General features: G+C 53.8%; 5 protein-coding genes across 7 annotated transcripts in view; 2 read left to right on the plus strand and 3 right to left on the minus strand.

Annotated features, from left to right (window-relative positions):
* SGF29 (SAGA complex associated factor 29) overlaps nt 1-7,506 on the plus strand; it is a 43,557-nt gene extending 36,051 nt beyond the window's left edge. For both annotated transcript variants that reach the window (XM_003418838.4, XM_023558907.2), the window contains exons 5-10: nt 4,656-4,720; nt 5,631-5,760; nt 5,847-5,993; nt 6,224-6,259; nt 6,367-6,529; nt 7,293-7,506. In XM_003418838.4, coding sequence (XP_003418886.1) covers nt 4,656-4,720; nt 5,631-5,760; nt 5,847-5,993; nt 6,224-6,259; nt 6,367-6,529; nt 7,293-7,409 — 658 coding nt within the window. In that variant the 3' untranslated portion in view covers nt 7,410-7,506. The remainder of the gene's footprint in view (nt 1-4,655; nt 4,721-5,630; nt 5,761-5,846; nt 5,994-6,223; nt 6,260-6,366; nt 6,530-7,292) is intronic.
* A 158-nt stretch (nt 7,507-7,664) lies between these two features.
* On the minus strand, nt 7,665-11,671 carry LOC100654158 (sulfotransferase 1A1-like). Of its 2 annotated transcripts, none has more exons than XM_003418839.4 (8): nt 11,551-11,671; nt 9,893-10,077; nt 9,678-9,803; nt 9,498-9,595; nt 8,877-9,003; nt 8,688-8,782; nt 7,979-8,159; nt 7,665-7,852 (listed from the first exon to the last, which is right to left on the minus strand). In XM_003418839.4, exons 2-8 carry the CDS (start codon nt 10,038-10,040, stop codon nt 7,740-7,742), a joined length of 888 nt encoding a protein of 295 aa, XP_003418887.1. In that variant the 5' UTR covers nt 10,041-10,077; nt 11,551-11,671; the 3' UTR covers nt 7,665-7,739. The 2 variants fall into 2 exon arrangements, with proteins under 2 accessions (XP_003418887.1, XP_023414673.1); XM_023558905.2 differs by lacking the exon at nt 11,551-11,671 and adding an exon at nt 11,056-11,491.
* A 542-nt stretch (nt 11,672-12,213) lies between these two features.
* SLX1A (SLX1 homolog A, structure-specific endonuclease subunit) lies at nt 12,214-15,350 on the minus strand. Its single transcript, XM_003418922.4, has 6 exons — nt 14,699-15,350; nt 14,140-14,191; nt 13,734-14,060; nt 12,691-12,818; nt 12,448-12,535; nt 12,214-12,366 (listed from the first exon to the last, which is right to left on the minus strand). Exons 1-6 carry the CDS (start codon nt 14,884-14,886, stop codon nt 12,337-12,339), a joined length of 813 nt encoding a protein of 270 aa, XP_003418970.1. The 5' UTR covers nt 14,887-15,350; the 3' UTR covers nt 12,214-12,336.
* BOLA2B (bolA family member 2B) lies at nt 15,339-16,139 on the plus strand. The gene is made up of 3 exons (XM_010598567.2): nt 15,339-15,499; nt 15,589-15,686; nt 15,997-16,139. The coding sequence occupies exons 1-3, from the start codon at nt 15,437-15,439 to the stop codon at nt 16,094-16,096; spliced, it is 261 nt and encodes an 86-aa protein (XP_010596869.2). The 5' UTR covers nt 15,339-15,436; the 3' UTR covers nt 16,097-16,139.
* Nucleotides 16,140-18,218: 2,079 nt separating this feature from the next.
* Nucleotides 18,219-24,004, minus strand: CORO1A (coronin 1A). Its single transcript, XM_064295793.1, has 11 exons — nt 23,870-24,004; nt 22,034-22,232; nt 20,654-20,776; nt 20,406-20,535; nt 20,129-20,313; nt 19,849-19,968; nt 19,497-19,601; nt 19,239-19,384; nt 19,070-19,127; nt 18,760-18,975; nt 18,219-18,432 (listed from the first exon to the last, which is right to left on the minus strand). The coding sequence occupies exons 2-11, from the start codon at nt 22,229-22,231 to the stop codon at nt 18,328-18,330; spliced, it is 1,386 nt and encodes a 461-aa protein (XP_064151863.1). The 5' UTR covers nt 22,232; nt 23,870-24,004; the 3' UTR covers nt 18,219-18,327.
* Nucleotides 24,005-27,969: the final 3,965 nt, after the last annotated feature.

Consider the following 27,969-nt stretch of genomic DNA (forward strand, 5'->3'; position numbering starts at 1 on the left):
TCACTTCTCTCTTTTATATCTCAAAAAAGATTGGCTTAAGACACTTATCTTGTAGATCTCATCAATATAACTGTCACTAACCCATCTCATTACATCATAGTGATAGGATTTAAACACACAGGGAAATCACATCAGATGACAAAATGGTAGACAATCATACAGTACTGGGAATCATGACCTAGCCAAGTTGACAGATTTTTGGGGGACACAGTTCAATCCATGACAGTACCTTTATTTTATATGTATATGTATTACACAATTGAAGCAAGAGTTTTGCAATACCATTCTTACTATTTATAGTCTATCCTATTTTTTTAAAATGCTGACCGTTGCTCAAGAAATTAATTTCATAACTCACTAATGAGTTGCAACTGGCAGTTCAAATAACTGCCCTCATATCCACAGTGATGGCTGACATTCAGGCATGCTAAGCATCCATTACCAACAGCCACAGGGCTCTTCCTCTCCTCCTGGCTCTGTCCTGTGCTTGTTGTCCCATATTTTCTTTGCCTGCTCCAGCCATCCTGCAGACCTTTGCTGGTGCCCAGCCCACACCTGGCACCAGGCCCTCTCCATATAGAGATGCAAGTGTGAGTCATATGGAGAGGAGGGACAGGACAGTGTAGTGCGTGGGCCAGCAGAGATGTGGCCCCATTGCCCGGAGATCTCGGATGGCCTCAGGGAAGGGGCAAGACCTGAGCTGGGATCACAGGCAGACGAAGGGAGGGCAAATAGCCCAGGCAGAGGGGACAGAGTTGACTGCAAAGCCTGTGTACATGGGGATGGGAAATAGTCCCCTGTGGCTGGGGAAGGGGAGGTCAGGCCTTGAAGGCCTCCAACACAGTGAATTATCCTGAGGCCACAGGCGCCAATGAAGACTCAAAAGCAGGAAGGAAACCTCTGGCCGCTGTGTGGAGAACGGACTGGGTGAGATTCAAGCAAGTTGGGAGACCAAGCAAGAGAGGGCGCTAGGGCTGAGCCAAGACAATGGCAGTGAGATGGAGCAGCAGGAATGGTTCAGGAGCAGTTTTTGAGATGAAATCCAAGGAGTGGGTGACCAGTTAGAAGAGAAGTTCAAGTTTCTGAGGTTTTTAGTTTGGACAAAGGGATCTGATTGGGCTCTCTACGCCAGGTTGGAGAGCAGAGCAAAACAGCCAACTTGAGGGAAGGAGGCAGTAAATTCTGACCGGAGGCATTCCCTCTGAGGTAGCACCCTTCTCTTGGCTTCTGGTCCACCCTTCCCCAACCCCATCTCCTCCCTGATTTGCAGATTTACACTCTGGCCACAACCAGGCCCCTTCCCACGCTCCTGGACCAGAGAGTGGCTTGATAAGTCAGAGTGAATCATATTGATCTGAGAGTGTAGGTAAACTGCTCCTCCTGGCATTGGTGAACCCAGAGTTAAAGCAATTTGGGGAGCTCCTCCTGGCATTGGTGGACCCAGAGTTAAAGCATTTGGGGGAGCTCCGCCAGGCATTGGTGGACCCAGAGTCAAACATAAGCTTGTTCTATAAACACGGTTCCCAACACCTTGCAATCCTGCATCTTTTTAGTTCTTCACACTCTCAGCCCTTCATACATGCATTCAGTAAACACTGAGCATGGCCTTGTCAGGGCCAACTGCCGGCCAGGAAAGGGAGAGTGCAAGATGAATGCAATGCCTGCAGGGAGTGCCACGTCTAGATGGGAAGACACGTTTACTCTAGGAGAGGCACTCATGGAGGTGCAGTAACACCCATCAGCTCGTTTTCTTAAGAGCTTAATGTAAGAACCATTAGGAAATTGAAGGTGCACTAAGAGCCAGTGTCAGGACCTAAGCCCAGTCCTGGGACTCTCTGTTCTACTGCATGTGCCACAGGCTCCTCCCAGCTGGTTTTCCTTTTGCTTTGCACAAAATGGAAAGAAACCCTGTGACGTTATGTAACATCTCATTTTTTTTTAAAGACCTTGAGATGCACATTGGCAGCAGAGATCAAAGGGAGACAGGGTCAAGGATCTTGCTTTCCATAGCAGAGTGGATGATGGGTATCCCTTCCCCAGGGGAAACAAGTTATTTTCTGGCATTAGTTCAGAAAACACTTCTGAAGATTCATCTGTGTAAGGGTACAGTAACCAGTGTGACAGATGGTATCCTCAGGGACACTTCTGCCACAGACAGCAGATAACAGCCTTAGTAATGGCAATGCCAAGCTAGGGAAGGCAGTTTTATTTATTGTACTTTAGATGAAGGTCTCAGAACAAACTAGCTTCTCCTTAAACAACTAGTACACATAATTGTTTTGAGACATTGGTTACCAACCCCACAACGTGTCAGCACTCTCCCCTCTGTGACCTTGGGTTCCCTATTACCAGCTTTCCAGTCTCTTCCTGCCTTCTAGTCCTTGTCCCTGGGCTGGTTGTACCCCTTTAGTCTTGGTTTGTTTTATGGGCCTGTCTAATCTTTGGCTGAAGAGTGAACCTCAAGAGTGACTTCATTACTGAGCTAAAAAGGTGTCCAGGGGCCATACTCTCAGGGTTTCTCCAGTCTGTCAGGCCAGAAGTCTTATCTTTTTTCTGTTAGAATTTTGCTCTACATTTTTCTCCAGCTCTGTCCGGGACCCTCTATTGTGATCCCTGTCAGAGCAGTCAGTGGTGGTAGCCGGGCACCATCTAGTTGTGCTGGACTCAGTCTGATTGAGGCTGTGGTAGTTGTGGTCCATTAGTCCTTTGGACTAATCCTTCCCTTATGTCTTTGGTTGTCTTCATTCAGGGAAGGCAGTTTTATGAGTCTCTAAGGCAGTGCAGGCAGAGGTACAGTTCAGCTCTCCAAGGGCCTGAGTGACTCACAGGCTTAAAGTAGCCAGTGCCTGGAGGAGAGAAGGCCCACCACAGCCCCTGGGGCATCTTCCTGACCCAGACACTGGGCCTGGGCAGCTGGCCGTTTGCCAGCAGGTGCCTGCAGCTTGGCTACTGTTCCATGTTACTGACTGGAGGTGGTGCTCTAGCCTTGATTGAGTCTGTGACATGTCAGCTCAGAAGCCAGAGGGAATGTGGCCCCACCCCTGCCCCAAGCCACTTCTAGGCAGGCAAAGAAGCCATGTCCTGGGAGACTACCCTGCATTCCCTTATTCTTCTACTGTGGCCGCCTCCTCCAGGAGAAGGCTCCTTCTGAATCAGAATCTACATTTTAACAAGATCTACACATAAGAATCACCTGGGGGTCGTGTTAAAATGTAGATTCTGCTTCAATATATCTGGGAGGTGGAAATGCAGATTCTCAGCAGGGGGGTCAAACCAGAACTAACTGGTTTGAAGCCATGGCTAGGGCTCTTGGCCAGACTTAAAAGCTGTCAGCTGGAAAGAAGCCCTACCTCAGTTGTCCCAGATGCAGTGGGCCTCCTGGGACAGTACCATCCTGAGGGTCACTGCCAGGCTAATGGCTGCCTGTCAGACAGAAGGGACTCAAGCTCTGGCTGGGAGGTCAGACCTTAAGTTTCAGTTGCAGAAGATTGCCGCTTTTGGAATAGTAAGTGGTCTCTGAGTTGAACTACACTAACTTTAGGGAGTAGAACATTACATTTCTCTCCTGGAGAGTCACAATGCAAACTAAAGTCTTAAAGGCTCTGATAAGCTCTGCAGTAATGATTTCATTTAACTCAGTATTTCATAAACTTGTGTAGTTCTCAAGTCTGGCTGCACCCAGAGGTTCTGCTTTAATTAGGGTGGAACTCAGACACTGGTATTCATTTAATTTTTTATTGTGAAATGACTTCAGACTTACAGAAGTTCAATACTTTACTGCATTTTGTTATTCTTTCTATATACACATATATGTTATTTTTCTGCACCATTTAAGGTGCAAACATGATGCCCCTTGATCCCTTGTTATAATATTCTTCGGGGAGCTTCCTCAAGGTCTAGGGTAACTGGGCCTTCCTCTAGAAAGGAAGCCCGTTTGCTTCTCCCAGGTTTTTGGGGCCTCTGCCACTCTGGAGGAGTCCCTGGGTGGTGCAAATAATTAAGCACTCAGCTATTATTGGAGAGGTTGGTGGTTTGAAACCACCCAGAGGCGCCTCGGAAGAAAGCTACTTCCAAAAGGTCACAGCCATTGAAAGCCCTAGGGAGCAGTTCTACTCTGAAACACATGGTGTCACCGTGAGTCAGAATTGGCTCAAAGGCAACGTTCCTGTGGGTTTTCTGGGCCACTCTGGAACCTGCCATAAACTAAATTCGCAGACGTTTCCTGGGGCTGCAAGTCCATGCAAGCGTCTGCCTTTCAGGGACAAGTCTGTCCTCCCACAAGCCTGCTGTGTGCCAAGACAGCTCTCCCCACAGCGCTGGGCAGGGCGTTCTCCTTTTACATGTCCCACCTTGGGCAGACCCTGGTTTTAACTTCTGTCTACCTGGTCCCGAGATGCTGTCAGGACAGCAGCAACATCTCCTCAGGATGCGTCACATGCTCTTAGGGCAAAAGCAGTCCTGTCAGCCTTGTGCACCTCTCTGGGATCCTGCTCTCTTAGGTTGTTGGCCTGCCCTCCTCCCTGTCTTGTCAGTTCTGTTATGCTTTTAAGATTAAAAAACATGTATTTAGTGTTTGCAGTTCTCAGCAGTACTAGATAAGGAAGTCTGCTATATGCTTCAACCAGACCTTTGTCCTCCCTTCTCCCCACCTTCAGCATCCTCCGGAAAGCCTTAGATAAGATCGCTGAGATCAAGTCTCTGTTGGAAGAAAGGCGGATTGGTGAGTTGAAAGGACAATTTTAGTGTTCCTTGACCAGGAGCAGTGAGGGTTCCTGAGGGCAGCGGTCATGTCTCCCTGCGGGGGCCTCTGTAACCTCTGCCCATGTCATCATTCCCAGGGGTTTCTGACGAAGGAGTGAGTGGGTCTGGGCAGCCTGGGACTGGGACGTGAGTGGAGCTGGTTCTCAGCCTCTGGGAGGCAGGGTTTTGCTAGATCTCCTCTGCAGACCCAGTGGATCCACACTTGCCCTCCTGCTTCACCTCCCTCCTCCCCCAGCCCCTAGTCTCATTTCTTCCTTTGTGAGAACTTGCCTCTTTTTTGTGGAGCAACACCTGGGTGTCCTAAAGCTGGCCTTCCAGGTGGAGTCTACAGTGTGTGCCTACCCATCAGACTGCCAGTTTCTTGGCCTTCCCACCTCTGCCCTGCCCTTCAAATGAACCTCGGTGGGTGGAGCCCTCACTCCTTAAAGATCTCACATTGCCAGACTGGTTGTGTATGAAGTTAACTGGGTGGCTGAGCCGTGACTGAGAGCTTAGGGACCCACATTTGATAGTTTAACTTTCTGCTGAATTACAACATACAATAGAAAAGTACACATATGTGTACAGCTTAATGAATTTTTCAGTAAGTGAACACAACCATGTAACCAGCACCCAGATCAAGAAACCATAAGCTGTCCTTTTGCTCCCTTCTAGTCCCTTCCACCCTTCTAATCTGTTGAGTTTGGTAGTCTCTTTAGTCTCGAACATCTAGTGCCAGGGGCGCAGATAGTGCATGGGCCCTTGGGTGCTAATTCGGGATGCGGGGGCTCCAAGCTGAGCCTCTGAAAGCTCAATGCAGGGGTGCTGGGGTGGTCTGGGGACAGGTCCTTCTCCCTGACTCAGGAGGGGGTGCTGACTTCCTCCCACAGCGGCCAAGATTGCAGGCCTGTATAATGACTCGGAGCCGCCTCGCAAGACCATGCGCAGAGGGGTGCTGATGACCCTGCTGCAGCAGTCAGCCATGACCCTGCCCCTGTGGATTGGGAAGCCTGGAGACAAGTGAGAGTGGGCCAGGGTGGGCAGTGGGCACAGGAGGGGCTCGTGCCCGAGGGCTGGATGGGACTAACAGTTTCCTCCACTCACAGGCCCCCACCCCTCTGTGGGGCCATTCCAGCCTCAGGGGACTATGTGGCCAAACCTGGAGACAAGGTGGCTGCCCGGGTGAAGGCCGTAGATGGGGATGAGCAGTGGATTCTGGCTGAGGTGGTCAGTTACAGCCATGCCACCAACAAGTGAGTGGACCCTGCTGGTTGCTCTCTCAGCACCACACCGCTCAGGCTGCCCTGTTTCACCTGTCTGCAAAATGGGCGCAAGGCTTTCCCGAGGGTGCTAGGGGGGTGGTGGGTGAAGCACTAGCTCCGGCAGCTACTCTACCTCTCCCCTCTCCTTCCTCCCCTCAGCACCCCATGACCTGGGCTGTGCTCCTCACCACATCCGGTCTTTTCCTTTTGTTTTCCCACAGGTATGAGGTAGATGACATTGATGAAGAAGGCAAGGAGTGAGTGTCTGGGCCAGGGAGGGGCAACAGAAGCCTGGGGCATAGCCAGGCTCCTGGAGAGGAGTCCCCCTATCTGGCCATGGGTTGACATAAGGCTCCCCCTCCAGGAGACACACCCTGAGCCGGCGCCGCATCATCCCTCTACCCCAGTGGAAGGCCAACCCTGAGACGGACCCCGAAGCCTTATTTCAGAAGGAACAGCTTGTGCTGGCCCTGTACCCACAAACCACCTGCTTCTACCGTGCCCTGATCCACACGCCCCCACAGCGGGTAAGGCAGGCCCCGTGACATCAGGACCCGGCTGACCAGATGGGGCCATGGGGTTGTCACCTTTCCTTTTCTTCTCATCTTGGAGACTCTGAGCTAGAAGGGCCGAGTCCCTTCTGCTTGGTCAGCTCTATAACACCCCACAGCCCTGTCTTCTAGAGCTGGCCCTGCTCCTTCCACCCTTTAGCACCGCAGCAAGCCCTGAGCGCATGGGCCTGCTGTGTCTTCTAATCTAAGCTCATTTTTGCATTTACACTGAGACAGCCAAGCCCTGAGAAGGGAAGCGCCGTGCCCAGGGCCTGTCTTCAGATCTGGATCCTGAACTACCATCCCTTACTTACCTGAGGCTGTGTCCCCTGGTGCTGCTGCACCCAGGCCACACATGCCTGATGGCAGTATGAAGGCTGTTCTCCCCTCTTTCTCCAGGATCCCTGCCTGATGCCCTTTGGGATGTCCTTGTTCCCTTTAACACAGGGCACATCCAGTGATGGCCGACCACAAAGGCGGTGCATCCCCTTCCTCTCCCTGCTTTGTCCCCTGCCCTTGGCCCTTTGTTGTGAAAAAGGAGCTCTGTAGCAGCAGGGACCAGAGTTTCAAACATCTAGGCTTCTTGGCTCTAGAGAGTGAAAGATGAGGACAGGGAGGCTGGGAGCCCATGGACCAGAGGATCCTGGCAGTCTATGTTGGGGACGGGAGGTAGTATCGGAGACGGGAGGCCTTGCCTGGGAGCCTCTGATCAGCTTCTCGTTTCTGCCTCCTGCCACAGCCCCAGGATGACTATTCGGTCCTATTTGAAGACACCTCCTATGCAGACGGCTATTCCCCTCCCCTCAATGTGGCCCAGAGGTACGTGGTGGCTTGTAAGGAGCCCAAAAAAAAGTGATGCAGGCTGGCAGACCCACAGTCTCCTGCCACCTCTGAGGGGAAGGCAACAAAAGATTCTCTGCCATCAAATAAATATTCTTCCCCCCTTGCCTGCATCCGTCTCTTGGGTGTTACTTCTTCAGACCCTCTTCCCCTCTCCAAATAGGGCAAGTTGAGGACCTGGAGGCTGCACGGGGAGGTGGCCTTATTGGTCCCAATGGGCGTTTACTCCCTTAGCTCAGGTTTTCTCTTTGCTTCCAGTAGAGGCTCTCTGTTTAACACAAACCATGTTTTATTCTTGAGGCCACGCCAGCCTTGTTTTACACCACTTCCTTTGGAGTAACACCACTCACAGCTGTGAACGGAAGTTGAGGTTTGAGCCTGCCATCTTCTCAGCGTACTGAATGTCAAAGCGCTCGTTCTGGGCCACAGTGAAGATGTTTTTCCAGTCCCCTGGGGTGCCTGAGGGACGGAGGGAGTGAGGCTGGAGGTCCCGGCTGCACAGGAGGCCCCAGGGGGCTCAGGTTTGGCTCTAGCTGCTGCTTCCATCCTCCCTTCCCTGAACACTCACCCCAGGCAGGCACTCACCTTTCCTCATGAAGGCAGAAACGTTGTGGTCCATGATTTCAGAGGGCAAAGTAGTGTAGTTAGTCATGGGATTCTTCTTCATCTCTTTGAAAGATGTACGTTGGACGATGTGATCTACAGTCTCCTCGGGCAGGGAGCGCCCCAAAAACTCCAAGATCTTCTGAATCTCCCTTTTGGGGTCCTGGAGTAGCAGAGGGGCTTTTTTCATTGGAGGTTTGGACTGCTTACTGAGCAAATAGAAATGGAGCTGCTCTCTTAACATCCTAGGAGATCTAGCAATTTCTGCTTAGCAACCTCTCAAAGCCAGCTCCTTGGCTCTGGTCCTCTTTCCCTGGAGCAAAAGAAGTTGCTTTCTACCCTGTGAACCTGCAGTAACCCACATTTGGTTACTTATGGGTGAGAACGGGCAGTCCTCTTTCGTAACTGTGGCCCTGGAGTCTGGCCCAGCACTTCGCAAATACCGGGAAAAGCAAGAGCAGTAAATAGCTGATCAATGATTGAACGTGCGGCTGACGCAGGGGCTAGGAGATAAGAGCTGTACAAAGTACTGTAGCTGAGGAGCCCAGCCGGAGGGGATGGGGTCTGCTGAGGAAGACGGGATGAGGGGTCCAGGAGCCTTCACAGGGAAAAGGGCGGAGAGGGGCTTGGCAGGTCCCCGTGGGGTTCCTGACTCCCGAGGTGTGACATGGAGGGAAGCAGGTGGTCTCACCTCCTTTATGTCCTCATAGAAGAGGTAGAGAACAGGGTGGGTATGACTCAGCTCCCACCACTCCTGCACGTGCTGGTACCAGGACCCGTAGGACACTGGGGAAAGGGTACCGACACAGAGGTGGTTAGTTTTAGCTGGCTGCCACGCAGTCTCCTGCCCCCAGTCCCCTTGCTCTGCAGTAAAGCCCACCTTCCCCATCCATGAACATCTCCAGGAAGTTGTCCCAGGTGCCAGGATCAGGGTGCACTTTGGCCATGAGGTAGAAGTGGTAATAGGAGACGGCAACATCCTTCGGATTGCGGGCGACATAGATCACCTGGAGGGGCAGATGACCATCCCTGGCACCATTACCACCCAGCATGCCAGGTGCTTCTGCCACCCCTCAACATCTCTGCGAGAGAGCCGTCTCTTGATTTGGCAAAGGTTGAAACTGAAGCTTAGAAGTTGGCCTACTTGAATGAGCGCAACTGCAACTGTGCTGAGATTTGACACCAGAGTCCTGGGAAACATACACTATACTATTCTTAATTCCCATCAACGCCCCTACGCCCAGATTTGGAGCAAGGGGTGCGGGTACCCCCTCCGTTCCCTTCCTGGGCCTGTGAGCACCTTACTCTGTTTCTCTTGGGTCTGCAATGGGGAAAAGTCTCACTTTCCGGGATCATCTGGCCCCCACCAGTGCATGAGGCAGATGGCAACCCCCTTAAAATGAGACAAGGCTCAGGGAAGTCAGTAGACCTTCCTGGAGGAACAGGGCCAGGTCTGGGATGGCACCAGCAGCCTCCTTCCCTCGCTTCCTCTGCTACTTACCTTGATCTTCTGATCCAGCAGACACTGGGGGAGCAAGGCCAGGGGCAAGTGCGTCTTGATGATCCGGGGGGCTGGTGCATCCTTCAGGGACTCAACACCTAAGCCATGGTAGAGAAAGGTCCAGTGAACTGAAGCCCTGGTCGTCCTCCTCTCACTTGGCTCCAGCACCCACCCACATACCTGAGGGAACCCCTGGGGCCTTGAACTCAAGGAAGGGCACCCGGAAGAAGATGGGGTCCTGGCAACACTTCTCCAGATCACCACCGTGGTAGATCAAGTCCAGGATCTCGCTCACCCAGGTGGTGCCTACACAGAGGAGGAAAGAGCTTGCCCCTGTTGGCCTAGGTTGGGGACTGCAGCTGGGGCGGGGGTGGGGGGTGACCCTTATCACCTACCAGATTTGGGGTAGGTGCTAACAAGCACATCATCAGGCCAGGCTTGGAAGTTCTGCACTGGCCCCATTGCTTCTGCAAAGTACTTGACGAGTGGGACCCCCTTCACATACTCCAGAGGCGCACGGAGGCTCTCTTGGACTAGTTCCATGGTGCTGAGTCAGGGGCCAGCAATGTAGCTCACTTCCCTGGGTAGCAACACAACAATGCCACATGCTGAATTCTTGCTTTGTTTTAAAACAAGGACTGTCGTAGTCACCTAGTGCTGCTATAACAGAAATACCACAAGTGAATGGCTTTAACACACAGAAGTTCATTCCCTCACAGTCTAGGAGGCTGAAGTCCAAATTCAGGATGCCAACTCCAGGGGAAGGCTTTCTCTGTTGGTTTTGGGGGAAGGTCCTTGGCATCAGTCTTCCTCTGGTCTAGGAACTTCTCAGTGCAGGGACGCCAGGTCCAAGAGACATGCTTTGCTCCTGGCACTGCTTTCTTGGTGGTATGAGGTCCCCTGTCTCTCTGCTCACTTCTCTTTTATATCTCAAAAGAGATGAAGTTCTGCCTTATTAACATAACTACCTCTAATCCTGCCTCGTTAACATCAGAAGAGGTAGAAGTTAGAACACATAGGAAAATCCCATCAAATGACAAAATAGTGGATAATCATACAATACTGGGAGTCATGGCTTAGTCAAGTTGCCACATACAATTCAATCCATGATAAGGGTGATAAGTGTATTTCTCTTAACTACAGTTTTATTTTTCTTACTGTTTCCCACTGCAGCTCTCAGTCCAGGCCCAGTCGGCCCTTCTTCCCATTGTCATGAGCTCCCTGAGCTCCTCACATGCGGAAACCTCCCCTGGACCTGTGATCCCGCTCCATCTTGGCTCTGGGATAAACAGAGCCAGCTGGGCAACTGAGCTTGGTACATGCAGGAACAAAACTGCTGACTCAGCAGAAGAGGAAAGTGGGGTTGAAGCCAGAGTTGACGGTGCTGAGATGGGACAGCCACAGGAGAGGGCAGGGTGGCAAGGACCTTGCAGGCAGGAGCAGAAAGATTGAGTGATAGGGGTTGAGGATCATAAAGCCCCGCTTGGGGGGTGTGGGAGCCAAAAGCTGAGCAGGGTGAGGGGAGGTGTGCCCCAGCCCACCCCAACCCAGTGCTCACCAGATCCCACGGGATCCCGGCCTTGGGACTGTCTCCGTGTGCAACAGCTTAGTGTGGGCAGTGTGAGCGCAGAACCGCTCTCCAAGCAGAGAGTTTATAGGTCCAAAGTGGGAGGGGTCTAAAGCCCGTCACAGGGCTGGGACTTGGCTCTCCTCCAAGAAGGAAATGGTGGAGTTTGGGGGTGAGGGGACTGCTCTGCTGCTCTCCTTAACACCCCAGCTGGAGGCCAAGCTTAGACTGGCCTGGAAACTCAACTTCCAGACTGAAACTAGACAAAAGGGCCCAGTTGTTGGTGTTTTGTTTGAGCTGTAACCCTGCCTCCCGAATTGCCCCTCTAAATGCCACTCCTGCAGGGCTAACAGCTTTTTCTAATTGACCCAGTCAAGAGAAAAGAGAGGAGGGGAGGGCAGAGGAAAGGGAGAAAGGAAAAGAGAAGAAGGGGTGAGGAGGAGAGAAGGGGGACTCCTGAGCTGGCATAAGGACAGGACCACTTACCTCCAGGCCAGTCTTGAAGACACCAAGAGCTGAGACCTGGTGGCTGCCAAGAGGCCCCGAAGCCCACGGATTCCAGGAACTGCTGGCTCTGACCACAAGGCTGGTACAAAATGATGTGGGTGGGACAGTGTGAGGGATTTAGGGCTGGGCGGAGCAGCACAGTACAGGGAAGAGGAAGAATGCCAGAGTCTGAACAGCCCTGGGAGTGAGCCCCAGCTCCACAGCTCCTGTGGGACCTCATGGGGCCTCACCCTCATTTTTCTTAAGACAGGGTGATCCTGCCTCACTCATGATTGATGAAAATAAGCAGCCCCAGAAGGTGCTTTTCTTTCTCTAGGCTTTAAAGGGGCTCCCCAGACAGGCGAGAAAGGGTTGGGGCTGGAGAGCTACAGGGCCCCACAGTAAAGAACATTCCCCCCCGCCCCACTTTTGTTCCTACTCTTTGGATTAAAGTCCAGAGTGATGCTAGGCCTGGAAGTGGGTGGGCTGAGTCAAGAGGATGAGTCTCCCAAGCCCTCTAAGAATGAGGTAACCTCAGAGTCACACTGGGGAAAGCTGAGGCAGAGGAGCCTAGAGCAAAGGAGAGGCTGGGGACATGTGGGCCCGTAACCCCTCCCCCTCCTCTCACTCCCCACCCAGCCTCAGTGCCGCTTGGGTGGCAAAGCCTCTGCCTCCTCTCTCCACCCCCCTGCAAAAACCAGAAGGTACCCTTAACTTAGGCTCTTTATTTTACACAAGTGAAAAACAGTGGCAGAGAAAAGCAGTGGGGGTTTGGGGACACTGGGGTCAGTTCTCCAGCAAGTCTGTCCAGTGTTCCTGTGGAAACAAGAGAGCTGGTCAGAGGCAGCCTAGAGGATGGGGAGGGAGATGGAGGCTGGGACCAGTGCCACGTCTCACCTCTTCTAATTCTGAGTCTTCCTCATTCTCCTTGGTTCCTGTCTGGGACAGCCTTATCAGGTCTCCCCACAGCAATGAGTTCTTACAGCTACCAAGGAAATGCAGAGTTGGGCATCACAAGCCTCCTCCAGGCCAGGCTCTAGGTGCCAAGGTAAGGACTCACCTGGCCTGGGCCTGGTCTTGGGGAGCTGGGCACCCTTTTGCCAGAGCTAGACTGGGTTGGGGCAGGGGTGTTGGACTCACCCAGGGCATTGGCCCTCTAGGGGCAAAAGTTGCCCTGGCTCCTCTTGAAGGAATTCCTCTGCGAGGCAGATCACGTGGGCCCTTAGAGGGCAGCCAGGATGCGGGCAACACAGAGGGCTTTCTTCATCCTGTCAGAGATGACAGGCAGGTGAGAAAGAAGGCAGTAACGATGTGGCTCATATTCATTAAGCATTTCTAGGGACTGGACACTGTACCGAGGGCTTGACATAAAACCACTCTATGACACAGGTACTACTATCATCTGCATCTTACAGATGAGGAAACTGAGGCACAGAGGTTACAACACGTGACCACAGTGACTAAACTAGCCAACTTCTGAAAGTTAGCAGGGACTTTGTTAAGAGTCTATTGCAGCTCCTTACAGGCTAAATGATCTCAGGTAGGTCACATGACTGAATAACAAGTACAGTTTATTTCCTTTACTGCTTTCTTAAACCAGACCCTACCTTTCGGTTCATGTATTTAATAAACGTTTATCACCTACCTGTTCTGCGCACTGACACTGTCCTAGCAATGAACAAGATCTGCCCTCATGGAGTTCAGTATGAGGAGTGGGACAGACGGTTAATCAGAAAAATAAGTAAAACATAGTATGCCAGATGACAAGTATTACGATAAAAAAGGCAGAGACTCTATCAACTGATGAATGGATAAGCAAAACGTGATATACCCATACATCAGAATGTTTTTCGGCCATAAAAAGGAGTGATGCGCTGACACATGCGTCAGAGAAGTGCGTAAGAAAGCTGCAATTTTAGACGGAGAGCTTGAGAACACTTCACTGAGAAGGTGGCACTTTATCAAACCAAAGGCCGAGGGAAGATACTTCCAGATAAAGGAAAGGGCAGGTTCTGAGCCAGAGAGTTCTGTTGTGTCGAGGAATGACTGCAAGTACCACCATCTCCATTTTAGAGACGGGGGCACTACGGCCAGCGGTGTCAGTGAGTGGCCCTGTCCCTCAGTGAACAGCCTGATCCTACGTCGTCTGAACCCTAGACCCCCGGACCTGAGGCGGCTCTCACCTGGAGGGTGCGGGCGCACACAGCGCAGTGGGCCTCGGCGCCCAGCTCCGACTCTCGGTCGACACTGGGAACATCTCCACGCCTCGGGCCTCGCGGCGGAGGCGGCCCAAAGGCCAGCGGCATGTGGGGCGGCGGCGGTGGGCAGAGGTCCTGGCGGAAGTCGGCGCGCAGCCAGCGCACGGTGAGCGGGAGGCGCGCCCAGGGCGGCACCTGTAGCATGTGCGCCAGCACGCGCAGGTGGAACGCAAAGGACGCCTCGCCGCGCGCGCGCTGTCCCACGTGCGCCAGGCGGCGCGAGGCGTGCGGGTGCTGCCAGGCCCATTCGAACTGCAGCGCGAGAGCACCAACGCGTTAGGGTCAGGCGCCGACCACCCCATCCGCCCGCCGCCCCTGCCTCCTTTCTTACCCGAAGAGAGGCCACGGCGGACGGGAAGCCGTGCACGACGAGCACCATCTCCCTGCGGAGGAGAACGCGGGTGCGGCTTATGAGTCCTGCCACCCGTGTCAAGGCGACTCCCTGGCCATGGAGCGTCCTACCCCAGGGGAGGCCTCAGGGGGGGCTTCAGACCCAGCCCACGAGGTCCCGTCCCCTTCGTGGAGGGCCGTCCCTTCGCACCCGCCACCCTAGGCCCCGCCTCCAGCCACCGCTACCTACCTGCCCTACTCAGTTCTTGCCCTTCCAGGCGTAATTCCCACCCCAGCCTTGTTCACCACGCACCCCATCGCGTCACCCCAGCCTTGATCCTCAGACCCCTCGCTACCTAACCCCCTCCGCGCTGAACACCGAGTTTCACAGAGCTCCACCTCCCCACGAAAGGCTCCTCCCCTGCCGGAGTCCCCGCCCACATCACTAAAAAAAAAAAAGGCGTAGCCAATTTGTCAGACCCCACACTGGCCCCGCCTACTGCCCCAGGCCCCGCCTCCCACCAAGCCCTCCCCTTGGCCTAGGGGCCGCCCCGTCTTACCAGGGCCCTCTACCACTCGTCCGCCAGGCCCCGCCTTTTCTGCGGCCCCCATTGTGCTGTTGAACTCGGCGAGCAGGGTTAACGGTGAACCCTACGTAGACGCGGCCCCGATGCCGAGGGTTCAGACAGTAGAGCAGGTAGACACCGAAGAAGCGCCCTGGCCTCGCCGTGCCTTCCGTGGGGCCCATCGGGACTGGTGGGTCAGCGGCCGCCGCTGCAGGTTGACTGCTGTGGCCTTTGACCCTGGGGAGGCCCGGATTGCTAAGGCTGCAAGATGCTTGTCTCGGAAAACGTGCTTTGGGACGATCCTGAGGCACCCAAGAGGCCACAGCAATTCATGTTCATGCACCGTCTCCTGGCCGGAGCTGGGATGTCCAAACCCAAGCAGCCATGAGGTAGAGAGCTCCAATTAGCGTTCGCTTCGGCCGAGTCCAGCCTCATGCAGGCTCTGATTGGCTAGTTGATGGTACGCGCGGAAATCCATAACTGTTGGAAAGCTGGGCTTGCGTGAGGGCGGAAGTGCTTGGGTTACAGGCGCCCTAGTTAAGGGCGGAAGAAGGTGCTTCAGCGGAAGTGGCGCCAGTAAGGGCGGAAGAAGGTGCTTCAGCGGAAGTGGCGCCAGTAAGGGCGGAAGAAGGTGCTTCAGCGGAGGTGGCGCCAGTAAGGGCGGAAGCAGTATCTGGGGTCCGGCCTGGGGTGCGGTCCCCGCCGGGCTGCAGCCCAGTGTGGGCTGCTGCGATGGAACTCAGCGCCGAGAACCTCCGGGAGAAACTGCAGCGAGAGCTGGAAGCTGAGCATGTGGTGAGTTGAGCTGCCCGGGCCCGCCCGATGAAGGGAAAAGAGCTCCTGGTGGGCGGATTCAGCACCGTCCACACTGTTCTGCCCCGCAGGAGGTAGAGGATACCACTCTCAACCGTTGCGCGTGCAGCTTCCGAGTCCTGGTGGTGTCCTCGAAGTTCGAGGGGAAGCCGCTGCTACAGAGACACCGGTGAGGCCTAGGGAACACCTCGCCCAGCGCGGCCCCGGCTCCGGGATCATAACCCCCGGTCTCTTCCTCCACCCTACTCCCCCACCCCCGCCGACGCAGCCCCACCACCGGGAACCACGACTACGAGGGTCTCGCCTTTGTGGCCTCTGCTTCGAGGATTGCGACTTCGGCCCTCACCCCGCGTGTTCCCAGGTTTCAGGGACTACGACCTCGGGGATACCTTCAGCCCTTCAGTCTCCCGGGTGACCCTAGCTGTGTACTGAGACTCAGGCTCAGGCCGGCTGTGAGCTAACCTCATCTCTCGCCCCAGGCTGGTGAACGCGTGCCTAGCAGAGGAGCTCCCGCACATCCATGCCTTTGAGCAGAAGACCCTGACCCCGGAGCAGTGGACCCGTGAACGGCAGAAATGAGGGCCTGGGACTTGCACAGCCATTAAACTGTCATTCAGGACCAGCTAATGTGTCAGTGGTGTGTGTGTGTTGGTGTGGGTAGGCGGGCGATGAACCTGGCAGTCTGAGGCCTGGCTTCTCGCTGCTCTGCTACTGTCACTTTTGTTTTACTTTGGGCAAGTCTTTCTCCCCGTGTTGGTCTCTGTGTCCCCCATTATAAAATGAGGGTTTTATTTTCCAGGATTGGTCTTGCAAGTCTGCTTTCTATAATTCCCAGTGTATCTTCAGGGGTCAGTGCTGCCATCACCCACCCAGTTATTGACCTTAGTTGGGAGTTTCTGTTCTCTGACAACCCTCATAGATGAGAAAGTGCTCAGGGTTTCAGGGCCTTGACCCATTTAATAAAGACTCCTATCTTTTCCCACCCTAATATCAAAGGTGTGATAGAGAATTCCATGGCCCCTGCAGGTTTCCCTAGCCCTTAACAGGCCTCAGGGGATATGGTACACCACCAGGGGCTTCCCAGCACCTGGAATGCTGATGTTTTCTGGCCCACTGGAAGAGATCTGCTGATCCTATAACCCTGATATGGCCACAGCTGCCCCCAGGGATGTGGGTAGAGGGTGGGGATAGGGCTAAAAAGAGAGTTATTGGGGCAGGTTAAGTCCCTGGTATGTCTTAACCATAGATACCAAGGTTGGTGAGGCATTGCACAAATGAGGTTCCTGAGACCAAGCAGGAACAGCAGGTGACTCAGTTGGGACCAAAACTCTGAGAATGTGAAATTGCGGGTTTCAACCACTCTGTTTCTTTATTCTCAAGGCCAGTTTCTCAGCTCCTAATTTAGCTCCACCTCTCGCTCTCATTCCTGTCAGAGGGAGAATAGTCAGATAAAGCCGGGGGCCATGGTGATTACAAGTTGTCTCTTCTGGGTTCCAGGAATCATTTCCTGAACTTTGTTTAGTTCCCCTGGGCCAAGAGAAGACTTAGTTAACTGGTGTCTCACAAGGACCCCAGAAAGGCCCATCGTCACCATTGGTAAGAAAGAAGGGACATCACCTTTTCAAGAGGCCCAGATCCCAGCTTTTCTGACTCCTTTCTTTACCACACCCCTGCTTGGGGTCATTTGCATCCACCCAACTGCACTCACAGTGCTGCAATGGTATCGCTTCCCATTTTATAGGTGGGCAGCTGAGGCCTGGAGAGAAGCGACTTGCCCAAGGTCCCATAGTTTACATAAAGGGTGAGACCCAAACAGGCAGACAGAAATGTTTGTGTGTCTGCTTCATTCAGTTCTCCACCCGCTGCCCGGTTAGTTTTCTGTGACATGCTGAAGAGAAGGGTACTGGGAACAGGGCCCTTGGTTCCTATGGTCCCTACGTGTTCTAAACAAGCCCTGCTATGACCAGGACACCCATTCCTAACAACCCTTTGCTCTCCCAGATGGGGGGTCACCCACTAAGACTTGGACATCAGAAACCTACCCTCTAGCACCCTCTTGATAGGGTTGGTGTGTCCATTTCCCCTAGTCCTCCCAAAGGGGCCAAGCCCCAGCAGAACCCATAGTGAGGGCCCGCAAGGCAGCAGCACTGTGCAATTAGTTGGGAGGGCTCTGAACTCCAAGGTCATGAGATGTTGATCGTGACTACAGATATGCCCTTCAGCAAGTTCGTGTCCTGCTCTGTGCCTCAGTTTTCTCACCTATAAATAAGGCTAAGATTTGCTTTGGTTCTAAGCTGCTTCTTTACAGAAGATTCCCTTATTATTTTTATCCTTTGGACATGTGGTTTGAAAGATGTCTACCAAATAAGTGCTGCTTGGTTCATTTCCTCATTAGCACCAGCGTCAGTACAGTTGTATACAACCTGATGTTTTTGTTGACTAGAAGAGGCAAATTTTGGATAAATATGGGAATTATTGAGGCTCCGTACTAGGGCCGTGAATAGCTCAGACCTCTCAGCTCTGAGAGGGAGTTAGGAGACAGAACAGGCTCCAGACCCACATCAGCATGAGTGGGTCTCACTTATCAAGGGCCCATTCTTATGAGTGGGCACAGTCCAATGAGGACTAATGAGGGGGAAGCTCAAGGGCAGGGCAGGGCAGCAGCCACAGCACCCAGGTAAACAGTCATCAGAGTCGGAGATACCAGAAAATAAAGCCATTTTATTATTATTTTTTTTTCTTATCTGCTGTTGTGGCCTGAAGAATGGGTTTGTGAATGGAAGGAAGGCCCACTGAAGGCCTTGGGTCTTCTACTTGGCCTGGACTGTTTCCTCCAGTCTGTCCAAGCGTTTCTGTAGCTCTTGCACTGTGGCCTGGAGCTTCCTTATCTCCTCCTCCAGCCGGGACACTGCATCCTGGGGGAACCCGGTACTGCATTAGGCCCAGCTCCTTGCTGGCTCAGCTTATCCTGGCATCTGCTGAGTTGCTCCCAAGAGGCCTGGGCTTATACTCTTGTGTCTCAGCCATTTGCTGCAAGGCAGCTGCAGGCCTGTCAGCCTGAAACTTGTTTTCCGAGGCCTCAGGATTATCCATCCTTAGCCCCAAAATGATCCCCAAAATTGTAAGTTTGGGCCGCCCCAAACACCAACCTCTTTCCCCTGGGGCACTGACCAGATCAATAGCAGCTCCCGCCCTACACCATTTAGCCAGCCTGGCCCCCCATTTCCGCATTTGCCTCTCACCGAACTAGGAGTGCCACTGGCCTCTGGCGTTGCCTTCCTGCGCCCAGTGTCCAGGCCCCGGTTGACCCTCAGCTCCCGACTCTTTGGGGGTACGTAGCCATCCTTGAGGGAAATGAGGAGGGGCCCAGCATCCCGACCCCCGAGCCACTCCTCAGCCGTGAGTGCGGGGTCAGGCCCTGCAGTGGGCGGGTACAGATCCTCCTGGAACAGGTCCGACTGTAGGCAAGGGCAAGGCTGGTTAAGACAGTGCTTAGGCCCCAACACCACTCTTCATGAGGCCAGTGCCCGGGGAGGGACAAGGGAGCATCACCTTTCTAGGCACAGTCATGGCAATGGGCTCACATCTCCGCTCGTGCAGCTTATAGAATCTGTGGAAACGGGAAAGTGAGCAGAGCCTACCTCATGCTTGGGCTGGACTGAAAGCACGGGGTCAACACTGCCCTTGGAGCACGCTCAGGTCAGTGTCAGGGATCAGTCACCTGGCAATCTCACACTTGTTCACTTCCAGGCCACGTTTGGGCATGTAGCCCATGCCACGCTGGGACTCTTTGGAGCTGAACATGGAGAGATAGTGCAAGAATGGGGCCTCAGAAGTGATCTCGAAGTACCGGATAGAGCTGTCGCCCTGCAGGTAGGAGGTGTAAAGGGAGGATCAGCCCCAAAGTTTACCTCCAACCATGGTCCTTTCCAAGCCCCTACTGCCCACCCTTGCCGCATCCCCTGCCTGACAGGGTCACCTTGCCACAGAGGTAGACAATGTTGGTGTCAGGGTCGAAGAAGGGCAGCAGGACGCCACTGCTCGTGTCCAGCTCCTGGAGGGACAGCGGCTCCTCCAGGTGCTTCTGTAGACACAGGGAGAAGGTAACAATGAGCTGGGCCACGTCAGGCGCTGGAGTGGTGATCTGTACTGGGCAGTGGCCCTCACCACCACCAACCAGGGGAGGGCCTTTGGAGACCAGCCAGGGGAAACCCACATCCCATGGTAGCTAAACTGAGGCCAGGCAGGTGGCAGGGTAGGGACTAAGAGTCTTGATCCCCAGCCCTGGGCTCACCCTCCCACAGCCCTCTGCTTCCCGTCTGGGCACTCACTGTGTCCCACAGCGCCACCTGCCGCTCACTCATGCGGCTGAAGCCTGTGGTCAGGATCTTTCCATCTGATACAAACACAGCCCTCACCGGCCGGGTTCCCTCATGGGGACGATCCTTCTCCTGGCAGGAAAAGGGAGGTGCTAGGTCAGGAACCATCACCCACACCCAAAGGGGCCAGACCCCAGGTAGAAGCAAGGGAGAGCAGCGCCCAGGGGCTTGGTTGGTGGTGGTTGGAAGGTAAAGGTCCCAGAGTGAAGAGTCGGGGTTCAAAGCCACTCACAGCTATCACGGTGCCTTTGCGAGGCTCAATGATGCGCACATGCTTGTCGCGGCAGGAGGTGCAGATGAGGGCACCATCACGGCTCCAGTCCACGCTGTAGATTGTGTCCGGGTGCACGTCCGGGCCCAGTGTCAGCACAGCCGCCCCAGTGCCCACGTCCCACACCAGAATCACGTTGTCACAGCCTGGGCAATCCCCCCCCAGTGTCAGAGCCCACGAGCCTACCACCCTCCCCTGAGCAGGCCACCAGCCCCACCCCACCAGCCCCCCATGGCACCTGCACTGAGCAGCACATTCTGGGCTGTGGGGTGCCAGGTCACGATGCCCACACGCTTGGTGTGGCCCTCCAGGGTAACAACGGGCTCCCGTAGGGGCAGCATCAGGCCCCCATCAGGGATCTCCCACACCTGTAGGGAAGGAACTCGTGAGTCTTTGGGGTTCAGCTTTCCTCAGAACTGGAGGCCTTGGCCCCAAATGTCAGATCCCTGCATGGAGCCCAGCCTCTGGATCCCCACCACCACTCACCATGACCGTGCAGTCCTCGGAGCCACTGGCAATGACATTGTCGTTGTGTGGGCACCAGGCAATGTCCAGCACAGGGGCTGTGTGGCCACAGACCAAGGGCACATTCTTGTCCACACGTCCAGTCTAGAGGGCACAGCAGGGCCTTGAGGGAGGCACTTTTGCCTTCCAAACCTCCCCATGCCCCCTTCAGAAAGACACAGAGAGGAAGGCCATGGGGTCCCTGGGAGGCAGACCAGGGCCTGGGGTGGGAAGGGATGATTCCTCTCTTTGCCCCAGTCCCAGAGCTATCTGGGCAGACCCCGGGAAGGCTGGCCACAGGTAGCGCAGGATGGAGGTGTGGGCTTGGCACCAGGTGGCACTGGGTCCTTTTCCTGCTTGCTGTGTGACCTTGGTCAAGTTTCTTATCTCTATCTCAGTTTCTTATCTGTGCCCTGAGAGTCAGCACCAAGTGGACTCTCTGGTCTCCAGGCTGCCCCCAGCTTTTCCTGTCGGGGTGAGGCTTCCATGGGTAAGACAGGCCAAGGCCCTGCCCCTGGTATAGGTGTGTGTGCGTACAGTGTGAAGGATAGGTCGAGTTGGGCTAAGGTTCTGCAGAGAAGTGTGTGTGAATGGTAGGGCTACAGGGATGGAGAGGGGCTGGGGAGATCTGTCATAACTGGCCCCTAGGAAAGAGCAGAGGTTTAGAAATGGCCACTTCCGGGGACAGCTCGTGCAGCAGCGCTTCCTGTGTGCAGAGCCGCCCAGGGTGCGGGCCCAGCTCTCACCCCAACAACCACTTCCTCTTCTCTTTGCCTCCATCGGCCCTTTTAAGGTAACAACCTAGGGCCCATCTCCCCTTCCTGTCTCACCCTCCAAAGAGCATAGGAGTGTGCTGATAGCAGAGGTCAGCGGACAGCAGGGGAAGGGGGAGCAGGATCAGAGGGGGCAGGGTTGGGGGAAGGGAGAAAGCCTCTTGCATCATCCATGCCTGTGAGCTGGGGGCTGGGGCTTCAGCCTGGTTACTCAGGCAGGACCAGACTCAGGGTACTCCCAGCCCCTGAGAGCACTGCTGGGCCTGCCCAGCCCTCATCCCAGCCCACTGTGTGCTCCTGACCGGAGGAAGCCCTGGGCTGAGACTTGGGAGACCAGGCCCTGGAACTGCATGGACTCACTGTGTGACCCTTCCCATGTCATCTCCTGCCTCTGAGTCTCAATTTCCATATATCCACCGCATGTACGAGCTAGAGGAACCTTAAGGCTCATCTGGCCCAGCCCCATTTTACAGATGACAATACTGAGGCCCAGAGAGGCTTGGTGACAATCAGGAACCCCAGGGACCATTGGATGGCTAGAGGTACCCTTTGCTGGAGGAGCTGCTACTCCAGGGTGCCAGGGGCTCACCTTGCCCAGGGGCAGCACCAGGAAGGCCCCTCCCCCACTGGCTTCACAGATCAAGGCCACAAACTTGGGGTTGACGGCGCAGAAGCCACTGTCCCAGGTGGTCTGTGAGACCCGCACATCCTCATAGCACTGGTCGGCCTTGGCTGGCTGTCCGAACACATGGCGGAACTTGCTGGAGCGGACCACCTGCCGGCTCATCCTAGGGACACACAGGTCGGGGCTTTTTCTCCCTTCAGGCCAACTCTGACCTTACCTGGCCCCCTACCTTTCCCAAGACACCCCTCAGTCTAGCATGGAGCCATGAGCTCATTTCCCCACCATCATCTCCTGGGGCTCCTGCCCCTTACTCTCCTCTTGGGCACCCCGCTACCCCCACTGTTAGCCTTCCCCACCCCCTCCTCACTCCTGTTTAACCTGCAAGGCCTGCCTTCACCCAGCCAGGTCACTCTAAGCCACCCCTCAATTCTGTGTCCACAGAGCATGGTGTGGTGCAGGCAACCTAGTGCGTATTTGTTGGTGGATGACAGCCTTTTCTTTCTAATGGTTCAGTGTTGGGGGCCTCAGCCCTGGCGGTTTTGAGGATGGTTCTTTCTCGGTCACGGTCACGATGCTTAGACCTCACATCCCTCGCACCCACATGGGGAGCTTCCAGAAGGCAGGGGCAGGGGCTGGCCCACCCTCCCCTGGCACACGGCTGAACACACAGGAGGCAGTGGCGTGAAGGTTTGCCCAGGGGCATGAGGTGGCAGGACAGCTTCCCCAGGAGGTCTCTGGGCACCAAACACAGACAGATGGCTCCAGTCCCGGTATGGCCTCCTCCCCCACACCTCTGCCTCCCGCCTTTACTCAGAAAATGCAGGTGCCTTGAAGGGCCATCTCCACCCTCACTGCAACTCCCTGCAGGAAGGGAGAGGCTGGCGCTGGCTTCTCTGCCGTCCAACTGGGGCCAGGCAGAGAGCATGAAGCCGAGGGGATTGCCTCCGGATTCCCCAGGCTCCAGCGCTGGTCCTGGCGCCACCTCGTCTCCTTCCTCCCCAGTGTAGGGCCTGTGTTGCCTCCTCCGAGGGACCCCCAACACCTCTGCACCACCCCCCCCCCCGGCTGGCTGCACCCATTTTCTCTGCCCTCAGGCCTGTGCCCTTCTCAATGGGGCTCCAGCCCTCCTTGCCCACCCTGTGACACCCTCAGGAGGCTGCTAGGTCTGCTGCCCATGGGGGTGGGGGTGAGGAGCATGTGTGAGAAGCAGCCTGGGGCGGGGTCAGTCGCAGGTGACAGGCCTGGGCCTAGGGAGAGGGGAGCCCCAAATCAGAGGCTGGGGGGCAGGAAGCCAGGGCCCCATCCTGCCTCCTCCCTCACCACAGGTACCAGGCCCGGAAACCATGAAAAGGGGAACTTGGTCTTTTCTTGTTTTGCTCTCAACCCCTTCCTGTCTCTAAGCTCAGGACAGCAGCTCTCCTCACCCTACCCTGCCCCTCACCCTCTGCCCACCCCCAGACTCCCATTTTGGGAAGACTCAAGGCCAACATGTGTCCTGAACTCCTCTGCTCGAGCTGCAGACCCTCTGGGTTCTCCCACCTCCATCTTGTCTGTGGTGGTCCCACACCCTCACCTCTTCAAAGCTCCCCAGACACACAGATGGATATGCACACACTCGCAGCCCACACTCAGGGCCAGTGCCCTCCATGTGGGGACGGTTAGAGCCAGCTCTCCCTGACAGTCTGTCCACCCCCACAGCCACGGCTCCCACGCTTACGCCTGCCCCACAGGTGGCCCAGGGCAGCAATGCCCAGCCCTCCAGCCAGCCCATTCCCTCCTCCCCAGAGGTCCCAGCCTTACCTGCTGCGAAGAGATGAGAGTGACCCCCCAGATGGAGGAGGAAGAAGAGGAGGAGGAGGAAGGAGCTGGAGGAGCTCGAGGCTCGCTGAGGATGCTCTTGTCAAGACAATGAATGAGAACCGCCGACCGCCCGCCTCCTTAGGGGTGGCAGTGCCCCTTTGGGGCGGAGCTCTTAAAGGGAATAGCCCTTCCCTCCTCCGGAGGGGCCCGCCCGCCTGCCTGGGACCCGAGCACCGCCTCCCTTCCCTTCCCTCCTTGGAGAAGCTCAGTCAGTGCCTGACGCTGCCAATTCCGAACCAAAACAGCTGCCGTTGGATGGTCGCTAGGACTTTAATCTGAATTTTTTATAATGTCAAAATGCAAAAATACTCTGTTCTTTCTTCCCCTCTTCAGTCCACCCCCAGCCTACTCACCATCCTTTCACTGTTACTTGTAAGAGCTCCCGCCCCCACTTCGATCAGGCCTTTGTAAGAGCCCCCACCCCACCCCCAGCTAAGGCTGTGCTGCTTCCACCTTCCCCTTCCCAACCCCACAGACTGGGGTGGGGGGAGGAGGCGCGGGGAGGGTAGGGAGACAGGACAAGGGAGAGCCAACTGGACCTGGGCCCAGGGGACCAGGGTTCTTGACCTGAGCCTGAATTTACAAACAGGTGGCCCTGGGAAAGTCACCTGACCTCTACGGGTCTCCTTCATCACTTGACCTGCCTGCTTCACAAGTCTGTGGTGAGGAACAAATGAAATTTTGGAGCACCTACTTTGTGGCACGGTGGTTAAGCGTTCAGCTGCTAACCAAAATGTCAGCAGTTCGAATTCACCAGCCGCTCCTTGGAAACCCTATGGGGCAGTTCTACTTTGTCCTATAGAGTCTCTGTGAGTCGTAATCGACTTGATGGCAATGGGTTTTTTTTTTTTTTTTACTTTGCAAGGAGCTGCAGAGGTGAATAGTTGAGGGTCCCACCTTTAAAGAGCTCTAGTGGAGGAGGGACAAGCTGGTAACAGCGCTAAGGGTGCTAAACCAAAACCAAACCAAACCCACTGCCTTGAGTCAATTCTCATAGAGACCCTACAGGACAGAGCAGAACTGCCCCATAGAGTTTCCAAGGAGTGCCTGGTGGATTCAAACTGCCGACCTCTTGGTTAGCAGCCATAGCACTTAAGCACTACACCACCAGGGTTTCCTAAGGGTGCTAGATGGAGGCAAAGGCACAGCTTGAGAATCAAGAGGAGGGAGTTCATTTGACTCGGGCTCAAAGGAGGTCTCCTGGAGGTAACAGCACAGGAGACTGGAAGGGCCTACTCTAGAATGAGATTGTTTTGAGGGTTTGACTCCTGGCTGTCACACCTACAAAGTAACTTTGGTTACTTAACCTTTTTCAGCCTCAGTTTCTTCCTCAATAACAGAGTCATATATCTACCTCTCAGGATTATGGAGATGATTAACTAAAATTATCCAAGGAAAGCAATAAGCACTGTGTCTGGAGCATAGCAAGTGCTTAATAAATGTTAGCTCTTATCATTATTATTGTTTACAGAACCATTTGGGCTGGACCTGGAAGGATGAGAAAGAGCCAACAGATACAACAGGAAGAGAGTCTTCTAGGCTGAGGGGCAGCCAGAGCAAAGGAACACCAAGGAGCTGGTTCACCACTTCTTGGCTGGGTGATCTGGGGCTAGACCTTGGAGTACTTACTTTGTCCAAGGAGTTGTAGAGGTAAATGAGTCAGGGTCCCACCCTTAGAGATTTGGGGCTGCTCCAGAAGACAGACATAAGGCCAGCGCATGGAAGTTATGGGGAAGCACAAGAGTTACTCCAATGGTAGGTGGTGGAGGCCCTGGCACGTGGCTTATGAGTGTTTAAGAAAGGGCTGATGCCTTCTGTGGGGTGTGCTGGGGTGGGTGTCCCTGAGGGTAGCCTGTCTTGTTGCTGGCCCAGCATCTTTTCTTACACTTCCCTTTACTGGTGGCAGCACCACCATTTTCCTTCGGTGACTCAGCCTTTCCTCACAGGCAGTCTGTGAGGTTTGGTTGGGGATCCAGGGTAAGCATAGGATGCAGACTGACCCAGTCAAAGCAACCTTTTTGGCTGGTTCAGGGATGGCTACATGATTCAAGTCTATACAATCAGAACCAGACTTATCTCGGACCTGCTAAGAAAAAGAAGCCTTCTTCCCACTGGGGGTTAGTAAGCTGATAGGTTGGAAACCCAGCACTGGTCATGGCCATCTTGTCGCCATGTAAGAAAAGCTTGTCAGAATGAGTCCATACAAGGATTGCAGAGGCGAGATATAAAGGCTGACATATTCGTGACATCATTCAAGTATCTGGATCAAGCTGTGCCTGATCCCCTTACCCTTTCTCTTACATAAGACAATAAATTCCTTTTTGTGTGTGTAAAGCAGTTTGAGCTGGATTCCTGGCACTTGCAACTGAAAGGGTTCTGACTGGTACACTCACCCGGGAGGGACACTGGACCAGGGGATCGTCCAAGGTGCCAGATACATGTGGTAAAAATTGACTGAAATAGTGAACTATGGGATAAAATCCAAACGCCTTAGCGATGCCTGTAAGACCTTCTCTAATCTGTCCCACCCTAAAGGGGCTGTAGAGTTTGATGGAGACAGCCAGACCTGGAAAACCCTAGCTTTATCATCTCCTCGCTGCCCCTGAACAAGTGATGTTTCCTCATTTACAAAATGTACGCCATCATACTCACTATAATATAAAGACTAATTGAGACCACGTGTATTAAATGCCAAGCCTCGTGCCAGTAATCACCCATTATTGTGTTGGCATACTTCTCCTCTCCCCGGATGTCCTAACTGGAGAAAGCCTGGCCCTAGAACCATGCAAGTAACATGTTGTCCTTGGGAAGTCACTTCCATTTGGGGCTTTCTGCCCTTCAAACGGTAAAGTGCCGTATAAACATATGGAAGGGACTGTTATTTCCCACCCTTTCTTATTCATTCATCCACCCATCTATCCATCTGCTCACCGGGTTATTATGTCCCAGGCAGTGTGCTTGGTGCTGGGGATCAGACACTAATTAGACACATCTCTGCCTTAGAGCACACCTGGCCTAGAGTGCCCTGAGACTTAGTTCCATGCCTTTAGGTGGAGCTGTAGGCAAAAGAGGAGTCCCTGGGTGTAAACAGTTAATGTGCTTGGCTGTTAACCGGTGGGTTGGAGGTTAAAGTCCATCCAGAAAGCCCTCAGAAGAAAGGCCCTGTGATGTACTTCCAAAAAATCAGCCACTGAAAACCCTGTGGAGCACAGTTATACTCTGACACACATGGTGTCACCATAAAGACAGAGTCCTGAGAACACTGTCAGAGTCCCTGGATCCAGCCATACTTGAAGCTAGCCCTTTTCAGTTACATAAAGCAATAAATTTTTTTTTTCCCTTAACTAAGTTTGAGTTAGGTTTCTTTTATTTTTTTAGTTTTTGGTGGAAATAAGGTTCTATTTTATCTGTTCATTTAATTTTGAGTTAATTACATTTTTAAGCTTTTATTCTAGACATTTTCAAATACACAGCATAGAAAGAATTGTATTTAAGAAACCCCCTTTCACCCATCACCCAGCTTGAATAATTATCAACACATGGCCAATATTGTAAAACAAATTCCATACCTCATAGCATTTCAACTTAAATACTTCAGCATTTACCTCTAACAGGTAAGGACTTCTCAAAAAAAAAATCTCTTCGCATGTTCAATAAAAATTGCGTTAAATTTATAGGTTAATTTGGGAAGGATTGACATCTTTATGATAGTCCATCTATGAATGTGGTATATTTCTCCATAGATGTTATGTCTTTTATGTCCTTCAATGTAATTGTCAAAATGGCATGGGAGGGGCATCTGACCTCCCCTAACTTCACAAAGAAGGAGAATCGAGATCAACAGCCCAAGGCTGACTCCTGTGAGGCAGAGGTCAGACATGCCTCCTCTCTCTACCACTTCTACCGGTTCTAACACCAACTGTCCCTCCCCCAGGACTCTCTACTTGTCTGTTGGGTTCAATAATTCATTGCAATGGTCACACAGAACTCACAGACAATACTTATGATTATGGAGTTTATTAGGGAAGTAAGAGGTTACG

Source organism: Loxodonta africana, chromosome 12 (assembly GCF_030014295.1).
Source record: "Loxodonta africana isolate mLoxAfr1 chromosome 12, mLoxAfr1.hap2, whole genome shotgun sequence".
In the NCBI taxonomy this organism is placed as follows: domain Eukaryota; kingdom Metazoa; phylum Chordata; class Mammalia; order Proboscidea; family Elephantidae; genus Loxodonta; species Loxodonta africana.

Coding starts and splice junctions, on each gene's coding strand:
- BOLA2B (XM_010598567.2), top strand. CDS start 15,437: ATGGAACTCAGCGCCGAGAACCTCCGGGAGAAACTGCAGCGAGAGCTG. Junction 15,500..15,588: donor AGCTGGAAGCTGAGCATGTG/GTGAGTTGAGCT, acceptor TCTGCCCCGCAG/GAGGTAGAGGATACCACTCT. Junction 15,687..15,996: donor CCGCTGCTACAGAGACACCG/GTGAGGCCTAGG, acceptor CTCTCGCCCCAG/GCTGGTGAACGCGTGCCTAG.
- CORO1A (XM_064295793.1), bottom strand. CDS start 22,231: ATGAGCCGGCAGGTGGTCCGCTCCAGCAAGTTCCGCCATGTGTTCGGA. Junction 20,777..22,033: donor TGGTGCTGCCCCTGGGCAAG/GTGAGCCCCTGG, acceptor TGTGCCCTCTAG/ACTGGACGTGTGGACAAGAA. Junction 19,385..19,496: donor TTGTCTACCTCTGTGGCAAG/GTGACCCTGTCA, acceptor TCCTACCTGCAG/GGCGACAGCTCTATCCGGTA.
- SLX1A (XM_003418922.4), bottom strand. CDS start 14,886: ATGGGCCCCACGGAAGGCACGGCGAGGCCAGGGCGCTTCTTCGGTGTC. Junction 14,061..14,139: donor CCGCCGTGGCCTCTCTTCGG/GTAAGAAAGGAG, acceptor CTCGCGCTGCAG/TTCGAATGGGCCTGGCAGCA. Junction 12,536..12,690: donor CTAGAGGGCCAATGCCCTGG/GTGAGTCCAACA, acceptor TTTCCTTGGTAG/CTGTAAGAACTCATTGCTGT.
- LOC100654158 (XM_003418839.4), bottom strand. CDS start 10,040: ATGGAACTAGTCCAAGAGAGCCTCCGTGCGCCTCTGGAGTATGTGAAG. Junction 9,596..9,677: donor GGCCCCAGGGGTTCCCTCAG/GTATGTGGGTGG, acceptor ACCATGGCTTAG/GTGTTGAGTCCCTGAAGGAT. Junction 8,160..8,687: donor TCTATGAGGACATAAAGGAG/GTGAGACCACCT, acceptor CTGCTACTCCAG/GACCCCAAAAGGGAGATTCA.